Source organism: Leptopilina heterotoma, unplaced genomic scaffold (assembly GCF_015476425.1).
Source record: "Leptopilina heterotoma isolate Lh14 unplaced genomic scaffold, ASM1547642v1 Lhet_60, whole genome shotgun sequence".
Lineage (NCBI taxonomy): Eukaryota > Metazoa > Arthropoda > Insecta > Hymenoptera > Figitidae > Leptopilina > Leptopilina heterotoma.
The window spans coordinates 278,560-300,365 of record NW_025111138.1 but is presented as its reverse complement, the minus strand read 5'-3'; the positions used below and the strand labels follow the sequence as shown (position 1 = coordinate 300,365).

Here is a 21,806-nt window from a genome sequence, read left to right as displayed (position 1 = left end):
ATTCTTTCTTAATTTAAAAAGTTGCGATTTTTTGCGCGGCATTTAGCTCTTAAATGAAAACAGCAATCTTCGCGTTGTTTCTAAAGAGAATTTAGCACGCGACAGCAATTATGTTTTAGTAAGTAGAAAAAAAAGCTTCTGCGTTCGGTTTACCACAAAACATTAATTTCGAAAGTAAAATAACTTTCTCAACCTTTTTTTTTTGCATCTTCTCGCACCATTACATTTAGAAGAAAAAAAATATTCTCCCCTCTAAAAAAATTAATTTATTTACATCCCCCCTACAAAAAAAAAAAAATTATTCTCCACTATTACTATAGTTGAAAAAATTAATTTACATTCCCCCCTAAAAAAGAAAAAACTAAATTCTATTTATTTCTTTTACCTTTTTATTTGAGAAAAAAAATTGCAGTTTTCTTTTTTTTTTGGGACAAAAAAGTAATTTCTCCTTTCACAGGTTGATTTCTTTAAAGCGAAATTTAACAAATTGGAGGACAGGGCAATTTCAACACGTTTTGAGCTTCAGAATCAAACCGGAAGTTGTTCCCGGGGGTTAAGGTTTGGACCAGGAGATGAAGTGCGGAGAGAAACGTACAGATAATTGGTTTTTGCCGACAGCAAATCGGAAGGGCGAATTACTGCAATTGAGGGTTCGTGATTCCCTCGGACAGTTCTACAGATAATAAGAGTTTCCCGCGAAGGAGAAACTTGCTTGTTAGAAGACCGGAAATGAGTGTCATCGATAAAAAAGAGAGGGCTCGCTTGCAATTTTTCCTTGCACGCTGCTTGAAATAAAATTCAATTTCCGTACACTGACCGCCTCCTTCTTTCTCTCTCTCTCTCTCTCACCCCTCAGCGAAAAAAAACCTTTTATAACATCACTACATTCAATATTTGCAATTTTATCCTCGAAAAAGAAAATTCAACAACTTTTAAATTTTATTTTATTGGGAAAATAATTTATTATCAGGAAATTGATTATTTATTATTATCTTTTTTAAATAAATATTTAATTATTATTTTTCCATTTTTCCATTCAAAATTACTTTCATCATTTCAATTCAATTATTTCTTTACATAATTTTTAACTAAAATAAAATTCTTCTTTAAATTAGTTATTTTTAATAATTTTTGAAAAATTTCTTTTAAAATTTTCAAATCCTTTTGTTTACAATTCAATTTTACGAAATTTCAACAATTATTCGGAAATTCTTCAATCAAATATATATATCAGAAAATAAAGAGGCGCATGAAAAGTCTCCAATTTTTATTTTCCGAATTTTTATTTTATCGAAATTCTTTTTAACTAATAAGAATTAATTATAATTTCTTTTAATCGAAAAAATAATTGTCAGAAACATTTTTTTTTTGAATGACCAATAGACAGATTGTTTATTACTGCGAAAGAATATTTTTTATAATCTTCAAATCACCGAATTATCATTTCCAAAAATTATTATTTTTTATATTTATTATTTACATTAATAATTTCATTTTCGAATTGTCAATTTTGATAAACAATATGTTATAGATTTGTTAATTTAATAATTATAATAATTATGTTCCCGAATTATTATTCAATATAATTTTAATGTTACGGAATTAGCCATTTTTATAAAATTTATTGTTCCGAATCATATTTTCTTATAATGTGTAAATTTTCTAAATTATAATATTTTTATAACTTTTATTTTATCGAAATATCATTTGTTATAAAACTTTTTTCTTAGAAATATTTTTCAAACTAATTTTAACGTCTTTGAGTTAACATTCCTTATAATTTTCTTTACTCCTATAATCATTCTTCTTTATACTTTCTATATTTTCTAACTTGTATTTCTTCTAACTATTTTTCAAAATTTTTGTAATATCTAATAATTTTTTATACGATTTTCTTTATTGTATAATAATTAGTTTTTATAATTTTATTTTATTCGAATAATTATTTTGCATAATTTTTTTGTTACCGAAATTATATTTTAAATAATTTTTTATTACTCGAATTGCGAAGAATTTTAATAATTTTTAAAATAATTGAATTCTTGAGATGAATTTTAATAAAATTTTTAAGAATAATTTAATTTTTCGAGAAATTAGATTAAAATTGTATTAAAAAAATTGAATCTCTGTAAAAAAAATTGATTGAATTAAGAAAAGTTTTTGAAAATAATTGGATTTTGGAGAAAAATTTTATTATTTATAAAGATAATTGAAATTTTGACGACAATTTTTTTTTAAACTTTTGATCATAATTAAATTTCTGCGAAGAATTTTATTAATTTTTAAAATAATTGAATTCTTGAGACGAATTTTAATAAAATTTTTAAGAATAATGTCATTCTTCGAGAAATTAGATTAAAATTGTATTAAAAAAATTGAATCTCTGTAAAGAAATTTGATTGAATTGAGAAAAGTTTTTGAAAATAATTGAATTTTATAGAAAAATTTTATTATTTTTAATATTAAAAAAAATTGAATCTCTGTAAAAAATTTGATTGAATTGAGAAAAGATTTTGAAAATAATTGAAATTTTGCCAAGAATTTTATTAAAATTTTTTAAAATAATTGAATTTTGGAGAAAAATTTTATTATTTTTAATATTGAAAAAAATTGAATCTCTGTAAAAAAATGTATTTAATTGAGAAAAGTTTTTGAAAATAATTGAAATTTTGAGAAGAATTTTATTAAAATTTTTCAAAATAATTGAATTTTGGAGAAAAATTTTATTATTTATAAAGATAATTGGAATTTTGACTCCAATTTTGTTAAACTTTTGACCATAATTGAATTTCTGCGAAGAATTTTATCAATTTTTAAAATAATTGAATTCTTGAGACGAATTTTAATAAAATTTTTAAGAATAATGTCATTCTTCGAGAAATTAGATTAAAATTGTATTAAAAAAAATTGAATCTCTATAAAGAAATTTGATTGAATTGAGAAAAAGTTTTTGAATATAATTGAATTTTATAGAAAAATTTTATTATTTTTAATATTAAAAAAAATTAAATCTTCGTAAAAAATATGATTGAATTGAGAAAAGTTTTTGGAAATAATTGAAATTTTGCCAAGAATTTTATTAAAATATTTGAAAATAATTGGATTTTGGAGAAAAATTTTATTATTTATAGATATAGTTGAAATTTTGACTACAATTTTTTTTAAACTTTTGACCCTAATTAAATTTCTCCAAAGAATTTTATTACATTCTAAAATAATTGAATTCTTGAGACGAATTTTAATAATATTTCTTTTTAAATAGTTTAATTCTTTTGTAAAATTATATTCAAATAGTAGATATTAAAAATAATTGCATTTTAATAAATTATTATTGAAATTAATTAAATTTCTACAAAGAATTTTATTAAAATTATTTTGAAAAAGAATTGAATTGTTAAAAAGAATTGAATTAAAATTTTTGAAAATAAGTTAATTCTTTCAAGAAATTGAATTAAAAATGTATTGACAATAATACTTAAATTCTAATGAATAAAAAGAATGTGATTATTTATGAAAATAATTGAATTATTGCGAAGAAATTTATAAAGAATTTGTAAATAGTAGAATTCCTGTGACTTTTTTTATTATTTAATTAATTTATTCAAAATTTAAATGCTACAAAATTTCAAATTAAAACCTTTTGAAGTTTATCTATTTATGAAAATTGTAAACGCAATTCTTTTAAAATTGAATTAATTTTGAAATATTTAAGAAAAATTAGATTTCAAGAATAAGCACAATAACTTTAGAAAACAATAATTTTCCAGGATTCGGATCAAAATTTTCTGACTTTTGCAGGTTTTTTTAAGGTTTAAAAAATTCCCTGACATTTCCAGGTTTTCAGGTTGCGTGGCAACCCTGTAATTGGTTAAAATGACTAATAATAATAATCAGTTATTTGACTCAAATAAAATTTTTTTTCACTCTAATTATAATTAATTAATGTCATAATTAATCTTTTCAAATCTACTTTTTCGCATTTTTTATTTATTTAATTATTTTCTATCAATATTTGTATAAATACTTTTCACTTAATCGAAATTTTCCAGAAAATAAAAAGTTGAAATGTAATCGAACGAAAGAAAAAGTTGCGTCACACAATAAAATTGATGCTCATCTAAGAAATGCACAATTGAAAAAGGAAAGATTGAGTGACTAAATAAAGAATGAATTTAAAAGAAAAGAGTATCGCAGTTAAAAATAAAACTCCATAAAATTTAATTTACAGTCTGAAATTGTAAAGAGTTTTCTGGCATTGGAAAAAGTAGTGTATTCAAAAGGTAAGCAAAAGTCGATAGTACAGCGACAGATTTAAGGTTCTTTGGGAGCAAAAAATCTTCATTTCGTTCGTGTAGAATAGAAAGAGAGTCAGAAAAGTCTTGTAAGAAAGAAGACAGCAATGAAGAAGAAGTATTAGAAATCCCTGGTATGGGGAGAGTAAGAGAGAGAGAGAGAGATCGGGTGGAAAAGGCTTCCCGAACATTGAAGGAAAACGATTGAACGTTCCTATCAATGCTGGATTCGAAGCTCACGTACAGACACACACACACACACACACACACAAATAATTACAGAAAAAAATCCTCACCACACTTTTTCTTGCTTCCTTTTTTTATTACAGAAGAAGATATTTCTTCACACACGAAAATCTTCACTTATATTCTCATATTTCATGCGATGAAAACTTAATTATAGACTTGCATGAAAAGAATTCAAGAAAAAGATATCTAACATTCCTTTCAAGATTTTCTCTTTAAACCGGATAAACGTTTTTTTTTTTTGAAAATGATTCCAGGGGAAAATAAATCAACATTCGAGAATAGAAAAATGAAAAAAAAAATTAAATAGATACCCGTGTAGAAATGGTGGTCGGGTTCTAGTGGGGACCTCACCAGTTTACCCCATTTGAAAAAGGGCTCCAACTAGAGAAACTGGTGGGGTTCTAGTCGATTTTGTCACGCTCTAGTTGATAGGGCCCCGACTAGAAGTTCTAGTTCACTTCTACCGGTTTTAAAAATTATTATTTTTCAACTTAACTTATTTATAATTGAATTCTCCATTCATATTAACATTATTAATGATTGTTGCACACGAAAAATCTCGTGCCTATGAGGGTTCGAACCTTGGACCTTGGGGACACCAGACGGATACACATACCTCTCGGCCATGATAGGTTGGATGGACTTCCGCTTAAAGTACATCCCGTTTGGAAATTCCGCCATTTGTCCCTATCTCTAGTAGGGCTCTCGCTAGATTCTGACTAGAATCTCTAGTCGAGAAAAACTAGTCGGGTTCCAATCTAATTCTAGTTAGATGATTCTTACAAGCATTATTTATTAAAAAAGTTTGCATATTATTTGATTACTTAATTTTTTAATTATTTAAACAAAATCTTTTATTTATTAAGTAAATTAAAAAAGAATAAACCATAAATAAATATTGTTATATATTATTTATTATTATATTATTTATTATTATTATTATTATTTATTAAAACAATTATAGTAAATATAAAAATATAAAAAGTAATGTAATAAATTAGTTATGTTTAATTTTTCAATAACGTTATAGATATAATTAATTCATAATATTTTGAATTTTAGGGAGTTATTATTCATCACTCTTATTTAACTCTGCATTCCTAATGATAGTTAATAATAATTAATTATGACATTATTGAAAAATTAAACATTACTAATTGCAGTGCTTTTTATATTTACTATAATTATTATAATTATATTATTCAATTTATTATTGTAATTGTAATATTATAGCATCTTTTTAATTATTATTAAATACTTGCATTAATTGTGAAAAACATTTTAAAGTATAATTGCACATACATATCTTTTAAAAAAAAAATTATTTTTACGAATAATATTACAATATTTAGGTAATAAAAATTAGTTATACCCACATAATTAATATTTATTTATGTTTTATTCTTTTAATTTACATATTAAATAAAAGATTTTTATTTAATAAAATTGCTTTATTGGAATTTTTTGTACAAATATTCTACAATATTTAAAATTTTGTTTAAAAAATGTTAAAAAATTAAATAATTAAATAATATGCAAAATTTTTTAATAAATAATGCTAGTAAGTTTTTCTATCTATTAATCTGAATTATTTATATCTATAGAAAGATAATTTATGTATGTCATACTTGTACACTAGTTTGTCTAGTTTGAAATCGATAAGGTCCTAGTGAGTTTTTTCCAGTCTGAATTATCTAACTAGAATTTGATTGAAGCCCGACTAGTTTTTCTAGACTAGAGATTCTAGTCAGAATCTAGCGAGGTCCCTACTAGAGATAGGGACAAATGGGGAAATTTCTACACGGGTAATATTCATTCTTTGAAAATTGCTATTCATTTCAAAAAAAATTATTCCTATACGAATTTACTATTTACGGAAAAGAAACTTTACCTGGAATATCGATAAGTTTCTCTAGAATAGCGAAAGTTATATTTGAAACAACTAAGCTATAATTAGACTAATTTCGCTAATCTAGCGAAATTTGCAACTGTTTGAAGAAACACTATTTTTCCGTGTTAAATAAAACAAAATTTTATTACTTAATAAAAGTTTAATTATTCTATTTAAATATTTACTTATTTAAAATTTAAATAAATAAATATTTATTTATAAAATAAATCGAAACACTATTCTATTTAAATTTGCTAAATATTATTCATAGAACTTAAATTTCGACAAAACGATATTTAAAACAAGAGTAAAATTATATCATAAGGAGTAAAATTAAATTAAAAAAAAAACAAATATTTTAATTGTATAAAATTATTAAAAAAAAAACTATTTTTCAACCAAAGAAAAAAATACTTGAAGTCAACGGAGAAAAATAATAAAGAAATTTTTCATTTCTCTATTACAGTAATTCTTCGAATCTCTTCCGTTTTCTATCACCTAAAAAGATTAAAAAAAGAGAAAAAAAAACCCCTTCACTTCAGATGCATTCTTGGACCGAAACTTTTCAATCGATAACACTTACTTTCTTGGGGGTGAAAAGAATTTCTCGTAAAATTTATAGATCCTTTTGTTTTAAACAGAAAATAGATCAAATCAACTTGAAAAATTATATTCTTTTCTTCGTTTAGTCGTTCTCTATTACTTAAAGATTCCCTTCCTATTTCTTTAGATATATTAAAAAGATTATATTTTATGAAAAGGTCTATTAATAACAAAAAGGAATCTATAAAAATGAAAAATAAATGTGCGCTAATAAAATATTAATATTTTTTAAATAGATAAAAATACCTAATAGAACAGCTATTTTTAAATTTTAATAGAAAATGAAAAGATTATATTATAAAAAAAAACTATTAATAGAAAAAATTATCAATAAAAATAAGAGTAGAAAAATGTGCTAAAAAAAGAAAAATTTATTATTTATTCAAATTTATTATTTTTAAAAATTTTAGTAAAATTATTTAAACAGGAATTCAATTATTTTTAAAACAATTTTAATAATTAATTTAATTTCCTACCATTTTTATAGAATTTTTCAAAACATTCAATTGTATTTAATACAATTTTAATAAAATTTCCCGAAATAGTTCAATTATTTATTTATTGTTAAAAAATGTAATAAAATTTTTCTAAACAATTCAATTATTCTCAAAAGTTTTGATAAAATTCGTTGTGAATTTCAATTATTATAAAAATTTCCAATTAAAATTCTAAAAAAACTTCATTTTCAAGAAATTTAGAGAAATTCTTCAAAAAAATTCAAATATTTACGAAAACTCTAATAAAATTGTTTGAAAGAAAATTTAAATTTTCTATGAATAATTTCAACAAAATTTAAAAATACGACTATTAATTCTGAATTCTGACAATTATTAATAAACATGATTGTTTTAAAAACTTAAACAAAATTCTTTTTGAAATTTAACTATTTTCAAAATTTTCAATAAAAATTTAAAAGACTCCACTATTTTCAAAAAATTCAAATAAATTTCTCAAAGGAATTCAATTGTTTTCCACAATTTTAATAACTTTCTTTGGATAAATTCGATTATTTTAGGTATTAAATAAAATAATTATAAAAATAAAAATTTTCACAATAATAAAATTCTTTGGGAGAATTCAATTATTTTCAATATAATTTAAATAAAATTTCTCGAGTGTTTTAAATTATTTTTAAAAATTGTAATCAAATTTTTGATAAAATTCTTTGTAAATTTACATTATTAGCAACATTTTGAATTAAAATTATTTAAAAAAAACTTCATTTTCAAGAAATTTAAAGAAATTCATAAAAAAAAATTTAATTATTTACGAAAACTCCAATAAAATTGTTTAAAAAAATTTAATTTTCTATCAATAATTTAAAGAAATTTTTATAATATAATTATTAATTACAATTATTGATAAACACAATTGTTTCAAAAACTTAAATGAAATTCTTCATAAAATTCAATTACTTTTAAAATTTTCAATAAAAATTATTTAAAAAGCTTCATTATTCTTAAAAAATTCAAATAAATTCAACAAAGAAATTCAATTGTTTTACATAATTTTAATAACTTTCTTTGGAAGAATTTGATTATTTTATTAAATCGTCCAATTATTTTTAAAAATTATAATAAAATTTTTGTTAAAATTCTTTGTAAATTTCCATTATAAGCAACATTTTGAATTAAGATTACTTTTAAAAAAAACTTCATTTTCGAGAAATTTAAAATAAAATAAAATAAAAAAAAAAAATAAAAAAAATAAAAAAAATAAAAAAATAAAAAAATAAAAAAAATAAAAAAAAAAAATAAAATAAAATTTAATTTTCAAAATAATTTAATTATTTACGAAAACTCCAATAAAATTGTTTAAAAGAATTTAATTTTTTATCAATAATTTTAAGAAATTTTTATAATAAGTAAAATTATTAATTACAATTATTAATAAACAATTATTTTAAAAACTTAAATGAAATTCTTCATTAAATTTAATTACCTACTTATAAAACTTTCAATAAGAATTATTAAAAAAGCTTGATTATTCTAAAAAAATTTTAATAAATTCAACAAAGGAATTTAATTATTTTCAAATTTTTATGATAAACACTTCTCAAAAATTAAATGATTTTTAATAAATTAATTTTTAAAATTCAAAACATTTAAAAGAAAATTGTTAAATAAAATTATGAAACAAAGAAGCAAACAGAAACTAACTGCAATAAACAGTTTACCAGAATACAATAATTATTAATAAATAAGAAATTACATTATTATTTAATTTTTATTTGATTTCATTAATAAATTAATAAATTTTATTTATTTAATTTTATTTTCTTTAATATTTAAACAAAAACATAATTCTATTAATAAATTGTTACTATTCTTAATGCGGTATGTTACAAAAAAAGCAAGTAACAAAATTGATTGAATGTAATTATAAAAGTTTTCTGCATTCTGTTGAAACAGAGAGAAACGCTAACCACGATGAAAACATTTGTGAGTGACACGATGGTTAGAGTAATCATGTGGAACATCAAAGCAACGTGTTGCAAATTTCCACAACTTAAGAAATTCTCCATTCAAACGTGCAAAAGTACAAATTGTAAAATTACATTTTCTCAAAGTAAACGTTCCTTTTGAGAAAATGAAACTTTATTAATATTTATATTCACTATAATTTGCAATTAAAAAAAAGAAAAAAAAATACAGAACAAATTCGAATCACAAAAAAAAAATACTTTTATTTTGAATAGCAGAAATATTACTACAATAATTTTTTCTTTCAATTTTTCCTTTTTATTTTTTATCCAGGACTAATGTTTTATTTTAAAAAAAAAACCAATGTGTTATTTTTTCTTAACTAGAAATTAATTACTTCTTTGTAAATTATTACTTTTTACTAAAAATGGAAAAAACGAAGCGAAATTATTTTTTGATTCAAAATTTCGTTTTTCGATTTTTAATTAACGCCTGTAAAATAAAATAATTACTAGAGTGGCAATTGTCTTTTGTTCTCTTTGAAATTAATTTAAAAATTAGTTAATAAAAAATAAAAAAAAATTAAAGGAAACTCAAGTTTTCCGTCGGAGAAAAAAAATCAGTAAGAAGATGTAAATTTGCAACTAGCATTTCCACTTTTTTGTCACATTCTAAATTAGAGAATAAAGAAAAATAATAATTAACAGGAATAAAATTTTTCAATCGCTAAATGTAATTGAATGTTAAATAATATATCATTCAACTGTAATCGACTATTTGAATAGGATTAAAATGTATTTTATATTTTATAAATGGAAATGAAAATGCCACTCGATATTGATTTTTCTTTTGATAGAATGAGAGCGGAAAGAGAAGTCTCATGAATGCAATGTCATACCTCTATTGTTGATATGTTTATTAAATCCTTAACCCTATGCACAAAAGCATCAGGAAAAGGAAGAGAAAAAAATTTTCTCATTTGTATCACTCGATGGAACTTTAATGACAATGAAGCTATATAGCATTGGCAACATTCACTTAAATGTAGTGGCATCGTAAATGCAACTTTCTCTCTCTCTCTCTCTCTCTCTCGCGTAATTGTTGCTCAGTACTTACTTTCCACGCTACCAGTAACTTTACCCAGTTTCCTGGCCTATTTACTAACTATTCACGAGTTTAGATACTGGAAGAGGCAAATTACAGAAATAAAACTTTCCCAGATAAAAATATCTTGAACCATGAATTTATTTTCTTAGTAATTTCCTCCGAATTTACATTTCCCGCTAAATGGAACTAATAAAGAAGAGGGAAGAAGAGGAATAAATATTTGAAGGTGGTAAATATTGCTAAATACCCTCTACAATGTCAAGTTACCGTGACTTATTTGCAATAATCACTTTATTTTTAATTAACAACATTCCTAGGACTAAATTTATAAATTTTTACTTCAATTATAATTTATAATAAAATATATCGAAATAAAAATTATTTACTTATTGTAAAATAAAAAAATTATTAAATATATTCAAAATAAAATTATAGCCAATAAAAATTTGATATAAGGTTTCAATGCGGAATGAAAAATTAAATTATTCTCACATTAACAATTTTTAATTTAGAAAATTACAGGGTGTCTACTATTTTCGTTCTACGAAATTCCCGGCTTTATCCTAATTTTTCCCTAATTTTTTTTTCTCATGAAATTTAAATTGATTTCGAATGTAAATAAATCTAAAAATGGATTCAAAAATTTTTATTAGAGAATTAATTAAAAAATTAATTAAAAACTAAAATTAAATTTTCTTGACGAGATTCTTTAAATTTTTAGAAAATAAGGTTTTTTTAATAATTTTAATTAAAAATTTGAAAAATAATTGAATTAAACAAAGAATTAACAAATTTTTTTTAAATAATCTTGTCTGTTCATAATTATAATTGAAAATTTGATTAATTCAATTTTATTAAAATGTATTGATACTAATTGAATTTCTGCAAAGAATTTTACTATTTATAAAAGTAATTGAATTCTTCCCAAGAATGTTATTATTTATGAAAATAATTAAATGTTTGCGTTGAATTTTATTACAATTTTTGAAAATAATTGAATTGTGAAGAACAATTTATTTATTTATAAAGATAATTGTAATTTTGAGAATTTAAAAAAAGTTTTAAACACAATTGAATTTCTGCAAAGCATTTTATTACTTTTGAAAATAATTCAATTGTTTTTTAGAATTTTATGAAAATTTATGAAAATAATTGAATTTTTGTGAAGAATTTTTTTTTTAAATAATATTCAAAAGAATTAAGTAAATCTGAAGAAATTTGCTATTTATGGAAATTATTGAATTCTACAGAAGAATTTTTTTACAGTTTCTAGAAATAATTGAATTCTTTCGACGAATTTTATTAAAATTTTCAAGAATAATTACATTTTTCGAGGAATTCGATTAAAATTGTATTAAAAATAATTGAAATTCTGCAATGAGTTTTACTATTTATGAAAATAATTGAATATACAATTTCAATTATTTGTTTATAAAAATTCAATTATATTGAAATAATAGAATTGAAAAGTTTGAAAAATTTTGTTTTTAAGTATATTCAAAAAAACGATTCTAAATTAAATAATGTCTCAAGATTTTCGTAAACCTATAAATAATTATTTATAATCAGACATTGAATCTAGAATTTAAGGACAAAAAAAATTCCTTTTAGTCGATTTACAAAAATCTGATTCAACATTTCCCTGGATTTTTCTTGATTCCAATAAAAAATATTCATTCATTTCCTGCAGCATAAGATAAAAAAGAATAATTTAATTATTTTACAAATTTTTAACTTAATATTTTCAAATTATTTACCAAAAATATTTACTAATTTGAATTTGTAATTGACTTTCTGCTTAGAAAATAGAAATAACTACTTATTAGAAAAATTTGCTAATTAGTTAACATTTTTACTAATTCTTTAGAGAGTACAATTTTTTAAAAGACGAATTTTTTTTTTTATTTCTAAATTATGTCAGTAAGTCTTTCAAAATTCTTTGGAATTTATAAATAAAATTATTCAAAACTTTAATAATTTTTAATTTATTATCTAAAATTGTAACTAAAATTCAGTTTTAATTAATTATTTTTAGAAAGTTAAACGAAAATTCAATTATTTAAATACGAAAATAATTAATTAAAAAATTGATTATTTCTTAAAAACTTAAAATTGAATTTTTATAAAGAACTTTATCAAAAATTTTATAAATAATTGAATTATTTCGAAAATTTTTAATAATAATTGCATTTTTCGAAAAATTTGTTTAATATTGCATTAAAAATAATTGAAATCCTGAAAGGAATTTTATTAATTTTTTTTTAAATAATTAAACTCCTGTGAAGAATTTTATTATTTGTGAAAATAATAATTGAATTCTAGAGAAGAATTTTATTAAAATTTTAGAAAATAATCTGCATTATTTTGAAGCAACTTGTTTATTAAAAATTTTTTAAATAATTAAATTCTTTCTAAAAAATTAAGTACAATTTTGTAATAAAATTATATGAATTCTTATAAACAATTTTTATCACAAATTGTTAAAAATAATCGATTTCTTTTGGGGGATTTTATACAAATTTTTTGAAATATTTAATTTCTTTTAACAAAAAATTTCATGAAAATTGTATTTCTGTGAAAATTTTATTATTTATGAAAATAAGTATTTATTTATTTATACTCAAGTGAGTTTTTGCGAAAAATTTTTTTGAAAGAAATTTATGACAAAGTTTTGAGAATATTTTTTTTTAAAATTAATTATTAGTTGAAAAATCAAAGTGAAAGAATGTAAATAAAAAAGTAAAAAAAAAAATTTAAACAAAGAAAAATAAAGAAGAAAACAAAATGTTTTTCCTCTAAAAACTGCAAAAACGTAAAATTGATAATGTGTTTTTTTTTAGTCTTTATAAAGCGTTGTTATGCATTCTAAGAGTAAAAATATTGTTGAAAAGAAAAGTTTCAAGTACAGGTAGTGTTTTAGATTTGTTAAATAATTCATGTGAGTACTTAGGGAGCTTCTTTGCTTGATGTTTCAGGTGGAGACATAAGAGTGAATGTCATAGTGCCTAAGGAAGCCGAAGTTGGCAAATCCATAAATTTAAAATGCGAGTGGAGTCTCAGCAAAGGGGATGCTCTTTACTCGGTAAAATGGTATAAAGACGATCACGAATTTTTTCGATACGTTCCCGACCAGCATCCGAAAATTCAGACCTTTCCATTAAACGGAGTCTATCTCGACGTAAGTACACTTAACGCAAATTTCAGTTTCAAAAAGTAGGAAAAAAAACTCATTTTCATTTTAATGAAAGCATGTTTGATTCAAGTTGAAAGTCACATTTTTTCACAAGACTCCACGAAAAATAGAAAAAGAACATATATAGAATCAAACGATCAGAAAAAATAAAGAAGAATAAAAACCCGATCAGAGAAATTAAATAAAAAAAAATAAATAAATCAATTTGTCAATTATGCTTTCAAGAAAATTATACTAATTGTTTTCAGATTATACATAAGCATAAAAAATTTTGTTTAAAAACAAAATTTGAAACAATTTCTTCAAGGAAAAAAAGTTGTTCGATGAAAAAAAAATCTTTTTCGTCTGATATACTACAAAACGATCTCTGCTTTTTTTTGCCCTCCCTATATCCTTGAAATGTATTTTCATTTGCTTCCTGTAATAAACTTTGGAGATTGTATGATATACCATCTATTCCTTATGAGACGAAAGTTTTCAAGTTTGATGGGGCGTCTTTATAGTATCTTAAAAGCGTTTTAAAACTTCTGAACATCTCATCATGATCACTTCAAAAGTTTCTAAGTTCTAAAGACGAGCGCCTTTCAGATAAAAATATTACAAACTATAATAATTTTTAATAAAATGAAACAAGACTTCAAAGTAAAAGAAGAAAAAAAGAATTGACATTCGAGGTTAAATTCAGTTCTTTCGCTCCTCAAAAAACTTCTTCAACCATAGTTCACAATTATTCTTTTATCTAATCGCAAAAAAATTAATAACTTCGAAAAAGAACTTAACTTAAAAAATTTAAGAATGTAAAAGAAATTACATTTAGAATAAAATTAATTAATGCTTTAATCTTCTGATATATTTTTTAGTTTTGAATTTACTTCATTGTAAGAGAATCAAACTTAAATCGAAATTTAGTTTTCCAAGCAACTATTAATTGGAATTTAAAAAAATTGTCAATGTCATGCATTTATTTTATTTAAAACCAGAGATATTTTCATATTTAAAAAAAAATTTTTTAATATTTTTCTATTTTCTGTTTCTTATTTAATTCTTTTTAATTTGTTTAACTAAAAAATATTTTTCTAAAATAAAAAATTGAATTGTAGGTATTTTATCATTTGAAGTGGATATTTTTTTAATACTAGTAAATTTAATATTAATTCTAATATTACAATTCTGTAAATTTTGAAAAGAACTTTTCTGTAAGTTTTCAGAGAAAAAGTTTTACTACTCCACAGAAGATGTTTTAATATTTCAAAGATAATTTTTTAACATTCTAGAAAAGAATATTTTAAAAGTCCAATATTTATAACATTACAGGAATTATATTCTTAATAATAAAATTCTTTTCTTTCAAAAAAATATTTTTAATATTGTCAAAAATAATATTTGAAATATTCTCGGAAAGATCATTTCAAATATTTAAAACGGAAACATATTAATATTTATTTTCTTTTATTCTAAAAAAAATGTTGATTAGAGATTTCCCTTTTTTTACTTTCATTTTCATTATAAGAAACTTTTTTTGGTTCATTTCTGAGGGGCGATCATTGAGTTAAATCTTGATTATTAACTTTGATTTTCACTTTCATTTTTATTTTTTACTATTATTTACAGATTTTTCTTTTTTACTTTTATTTCCTTTTGAAGAAACATTTTTTCTTTCACCTTTGGAGGTCGATTATGGAATTATATTTTGAGTTTCACTTTCATTGTCACTTTCATTTTTAATTCAATTTTTATTTTTTACTATCATTTACATACAGACTTTTCTTTTTTACTTTCATTTGTACTTTCATTTTTATTCTTTACTATCGTTTATATATTTTTCTATTTCGTTTAATTTTCCCTTTAAGAAACTTTTTTCTGCTTCAATCCTGGGGGTCGATAAGGCAATTTCATTTCTACTTTCACTTTCATTTTCACTTACATTTTGATGATTTCTTTTTTCCATTTATTTTTATTTTCATTTTCACTTTGATACTATTTTGTTTTTATTTTTACTTTCACTTTAAAAGATTTTTCGTCTGTTATTATCACTGTCACTAATACAAATTTTTATTTTTATTTTTAATTTGATAGAAAGTGAAAATATGAATCTATCAAAGTGAAAGTAAAAATGAAATTACGAAATCGGCTATGATTCTGACCAATTTATTTTATTAATATTTAATTTCATATTTACACTTTAAGAAATTTTCATCTTCACCTTGATGATTTTCTTTAAATTCATTTTTTTATGAAGATAAAAATAAAAGTTAATTGAAACTGAAAATTTGTCATGGTGAAAGTAATCATAAATAAAAAATGAAAGCGAAATAGAAATAAAAATTCTGTCAAATAAAAATGAAAATATAAATTAGAATGAAATTCTGTCAAAGTAAAAGTGAAAATGAAAATAAAAATCTATCAAAGTGAAAGTAGAAGTGAAAATAAAAATGAAAATGAAAGTCAAAACGAAATTACATAATCGACTTCCTGGGGATCATTATGTATTTTTATTTTTATTTTTACTTTCATTCTCACATTCATTTACACTTTTATTTTTATCTTTTACAATTCCTGTGCCAGATTTCTTTTCTTTAATTTCATTTTCACTTTGAGAAATTATCAATTTCAAATTTCTGATCTTCCTGCAGATTAATTTTCTTTTTGAAAGTAAAAATAACTTAATTTAAAGTGAAAATAGTGAAAATGAAATTCTGGAAAAGTAAAAGTGAAAATGAAAGTAAGAATAAAATTTTGTCAAAGTAAAAGAGGAAATAAAAGTGAAAATGGAATGTTGTCAATGTGAAAATAGAAACAAAAATGGAAAAACTCAAAGTGGAAGTAAAAATGAAAATGAAAACGGAAGTCAAATTAAATTAGAATAATTAACTTTTAGGATTAGTGGGAAAATTTGGTTGTTTTTTATATAAACAGTTCGTATTTTTAAAACAAATTGAAAAATAATTTTGATTAGTGGGAAATTTTTTATGCTTTTTATGAGGTGTTGTATTTTTGGAAAATGTTAAAAAATAATATTTTTGGGTCAATTATAAAATTTTATTTCGACTTTCACTTTTATTCACTCTTTGATTTTTACTTTTATTTTAATTTTTTTACTTTCACTGACAGATTTATCTTTTTTTACATTCATTTTCAGTTCAAGAAACATTTTCTTATTTCACTTTCATTCTCACTTTCTGTTTTACGTCCATTTTGATTTTTTTCTATCATTAGAGATGATTTTTCTTTTTTACTTTCATTTTCACTTTCACTTTGATAGATTTTTACTTTCATTTTTATTTTGATAGAATTTTATTTTTCCTTTCACTTTGATAATTTTTTTTTCCTGTTATTTTCATTTTCACTTTGATAGTATTTTGTTTTTATTTTCATTTTTACTTTAACCTTTGATAGATTTTTTGTCATTTATTATCGCTGACACTAATATAAATTTTTACTTTTAATTTAATAGAAAGTGAAAATATAAATCAGTCAAAGCGAAAGTAAAAATGAAATTACGTAATCGACTCCCTTGGGGGTCGATTACGTAATTTTATTTTTACTTTCACTTTCATTTTCACTTTCATTTTTACTATTATTCTGACAGATTTATTTTCTTTAATTTCAATTTCACTTTAAGAATTCTGTCAAAGTAGAAGTGAAAATGAGATTCTGTCAAGGCGAAAGTAGAAGTAAAAAAAATCTTTCAAGAAAAGAATTTAAAAATATAAAAAAAATGAAAAAGAAATCCCTTCTAAAACATAATTGCAGACTAATTAAATCAGTCACTCTCGAAAATGAAGATAATTTCGAAATTTAAGGAAAATAACTATATTGCGATAGATGAGTACAGTATTATCTTGTCAGATGACACTCGAACTACGCCTCGGGCAACGTAATGCGCTATACATCTTTCGTAATTCTCTTCTGCTAAGGAATTTGGCAGGATTTGCATTTAGACGACTCACATCTCGACGTTGGCTCGCCGTTTCCGACTCGTGGGAATAATCTACAACGGAACCTTTACAAACCCAAGGAGAAGTACTTCTCCCCCAGGAAGATATAGTGCACGTCGAAAATGCCTTGGATCGCATTACCAAGGCATAATAACTTGCGCCCCATCCCCCCCCACCCTGTCCCCCTTTTCACCCCCTCCAACCATCACGAAAAATTATGTAATGAACCGAACTACTTTCACATGGAAAATATACTTTCCAAGGAGAAAATATATTTATATGAAATATTTCGCGTGCCGAAATGTATAATAATGATTGTTGAAATATTAAAGATGCCTCTGGCTTTTTATCGCATGGAGACTATATGCATCATCTTCTTTTGGTGGCACATAAATTATTTATTTTTTTCCGTCTATTATTTACTTACAATTGACGAGAGCAAATAGAAAATAAAACAGGGATCGCAGTTATTTTTTCATGTACTTTTTCATGTACCTTACAAAAAGGGGATTTTAATTTTATATAATATAAGAAGATTCAGATAAAAAAAAGTAAATTTTTTATTTTATACATGGAGATTCAAATAAAAGAAGTAAATTTTTCAAATTAAGTAACAAATTTCAAATATTTCAAGGAAATGTTATAATTCTCGTCCTTAATTATAAATAACAAAAAAAAATGACGATTTTCAAGAAATATAATAAATGGTAAAAATCATTTTCTCCCAATTTTGAAAAATCGACAACGACAGGAGACACAAGAGCATAAAGTAAAAACGAGGTGCATAAAATCTTGTTCCAAAAATTGGATTTTCTCACTCGAGTGGATATCAGTGAAGCAGAGCAAGTGGAAGCATCGTGATGCTTTTCAAGGAAGCATTTCCATTTAAAGGAAGACCTCTTCCTTGCAAAAAAGGAGGAACAATACAAATGTCGTGTGAGCCACTTCCTCTTTGACCGAGTGCAAAAAAAAAAAAAAAGAAAAAAAAATGAAGAAAAAGAAAAGAACTCTTTCTCCTTTTCCTACACCGAGAGAAATGAAATGGCTGGCCGTAAAGTGGTACGAAGAAGAAGAAGAAGAAGAAGAAGAAGAAGAAGACGACGACTACGACGACGATCACGATCAGGGGTTTCTTTCGTCGGTTGCTGTACACGGAATTCAATGCAATCAATCTTTTCTCACATCCTTGGGTACAGTCACTGTCTGAATCTCACCGTTGAATCAAGTTTCAAATGCTATTTTCGCCAAACGACCAAAGACCCACGTCTCAACCAGGTAAATGCGAATAATTTCGAATTGCGACTGTACCCAACCATCGCAAAAGCTAGCTTTCGACTCGATTCGTCTTCTTGGCATTTGCCGACGACCTCAGCAGCATCAGAACTACTAAAATGGCTTGGAACATTCGTACAAACGAGGCACTAGGGTTCGTTTTGTTACCCCTCAGAGAGAATGAGAATTCCTCCCGCGATTTTACTCAGTAGTTTACTACCCTTTTTCTCTCCTTCGAAATTGACAAAAAAGTTCGCTGGTATTTTCCTTTTTCCAACTGTTTCTTGGCGGGGAAAAAAAACAGGGGAGTCTTTTTTACACTTTCTCCTAATAGTTCCCCCCCCCCTCACCAGTAAATTTAATGGCAAAAGAAAATATTAATAAACTTAACATTATTACCGATTCTGCTTATTTATTTTTACATTTTTACATTTAAATTCAAGTAAAATTTTTATAATAGTTTTTATACTAAAACAGTTTCTTAAGAAAGGAAAATGAAAGTAAATATGTAAACGATGGTAAAGTAAATGAAAATAAGAACGAAAGTGAAAATGAAAGTAAAAAAGAAATTTCTATAAATGACAGTAAAAATGAAAGAGAGAATAGAAGTGAAAAGCAAAAAAGGCAACAAAAATTCCCCACTAGTCCAAAATATTTTCCAATATATTTCAAAAAAATACGAACCGTCCCCAAAGAAAAGTCAAAAATACAATAAAATAAATTAATACAATAAAGTAAACACAGCAATTGTTTCTATTAACAAAGTGAACTTTTCTATTCGCAGTACAAAAAACAAATTCTCAATGCCCTTATTCTTTTGTTACCCTAGGTAACCAAAAAACGAGAAAATCTATTTTTTCCACTAAAAAGAAAAATTGTTGTGAGCATATTTTTGTAATGCACAAAGTAAATACTGCATCCTTTCGAAACAGATTTTTCCAGTATACCTTTCCTCTACAAAATTTTTTTTAGTTATTTTTTCATATTTGTTCTTCTAAACAAAAAAGAAAAAAAAATGTTAAAATTTTACTCTCATGCTTCCTCTAATTACAAAGATGAATTGAATGCTATTCATTTTGGCTCTTTTACGCATTATCCTACTAAATTCGCCAAACAGACAACAATGAACTCGTGGAGTTGAGTAAACAATACTTCCGTATGATCATAAAATTTGCATAAACATAAACCATCAAAATACTCCCAACTCATCTTATAATACATTGTCCCATTGCAATGACAATAAATTTTCCGATAAACGAATCATCATTTATAATTAAAATACCAAAAGGTAAACATAAATACAATGTTTTTTTAATGAGAAATGACAATGTTTCTCTAATTATGATAAAATTAAAATGATGAAATTATTAATTACTGCATTCGCAATAATTGTTGGTTGGTGGAAAAAACGAAGCAAAAAAAGAAAAAATAGCATTAAGGTTGAAAAAATAGCTGTCGACAATAATTTAGATTTGTTGGAAAATTAAAACCAAAAAAGTGATATTTTTTCACTAATTTACAAAAATTTTAATTTTACTTTCATTTTTACATTCATTTTCATTTTTACTTTTATTTTCACTTTGAGCGATTTTCAATTTCATTTTCTTTATTCTTTCTTTTTCTATTTTGTCTTTTAATTGACACTAACTTTAAATACTTTTTCGTTTCATTTTCACTTTTACTTTCACTTTAACAGATTTTTATTTTCACTTTCAAAGAGACTGTGAAAATGAAAGTGAAAATGAAACTGAAATCCTCTAGGATTAAATTAACACCAGAAAGGATTAAAATAATCTATTTTCGTGTTATTTTTAACTATGAATGAAATTTTACTTTAAATAAAGCACCAAAGTCAACGATTTGTAAAAATTCAACAAATTTAGCTTCTCCAGGGAGAATAGTAAGTTAGTAAGTTAGTTACTAACTTACTAACTAACTTAGTAACATAGTTACTAAATTCAATTGGGTTCAAAAATTTAAAAAAATTCTCGTCAAAATTTCAATTCTCTTTATAAATAATAAAATTCTTCTCTGATATTCAATTATTTTACAAAATTTTAATCAAATTCTTGTCAAAATTTCAATTATTTTCAAAAGTTTTCTAAAATTCAATGATTTTCAATATCTAATATTTGAATAAAATTTTCCAAAAGAATTCCATTATTAAAAAAAAATTTTAATAAAATTCTACGCAAACATTCAATTATTTTTATAAATAATACAAATTTTTACAGGAATTCAATTATTTACAAATTTTTTTTATAAATTCCTTCGGAATAATTCAATTATTATCATAAATAATAACATTTTTACAGGGATTCAATTATTTTTATATATAATAAAATTCTTTTAGGAATTCAATTATTTTCATAATTAATAAAACTCATTGCAGAATTTCAATTATTTTTAATGCAATTTTAATCGAATTCCTCGAAAAATGTAATTTCTGTTAAAAATTTTATTAAAATTTGTCCAAAGAATTTAATGATTTAAAAAATTTGTTTATAACATTTTTTATGAGAATTTAATTTCAAGAAACATGAAATTAATAACTTATTTATTTTTGAATTAAAAATAATTGAATTCTCGTAGAATTTACTAATAAAAATGGTTTTAAAAATGAATTTCAGTTAAAATTTTAGATTATAATTAAATATTAAAAGCATTATAATGTGGATTTTTAGAAATAATTGAATTTTGAAAAAGTTTCAAACTAAAATCATTGAAATTCTTAATTTTTCATATTTTTGACAAACAATTCTGTAGAATGAATTCTTTTTAAAAGTTTATTAGGATTTTTATTAAAATTATTTCAAGTTTTTATTTTTCAATATATAT

At 22.8% G+C, this 21,806-nt stretch overlaps 1 protein-coding gene across 2 annotated transcripts in view; it reads left to right on the top strand.

Moving 5' to 3' along the window:
• Nucleotides 1–21,806, top strand: part of LOC122509452 (junctional adhesion molecule 2A-like) — a 341,612-nt gene that overhangs the window by 178,731 nt on the left and 141,075 nt on the right. For both annotated transcript variants that reach the window (XM_043623555.1, XM_043623556.1), the window contains one exon: nucleotides 13,541–13,743. In XM_043623555.1, the coding sequence (XP_043479490.1) occupies nucleotides 13,541–13,743 (203 nt within the window). The remainder of the gene's footprint in view (nucleotides 1–13,540; nucleotides 13,744–21,806) is intronic.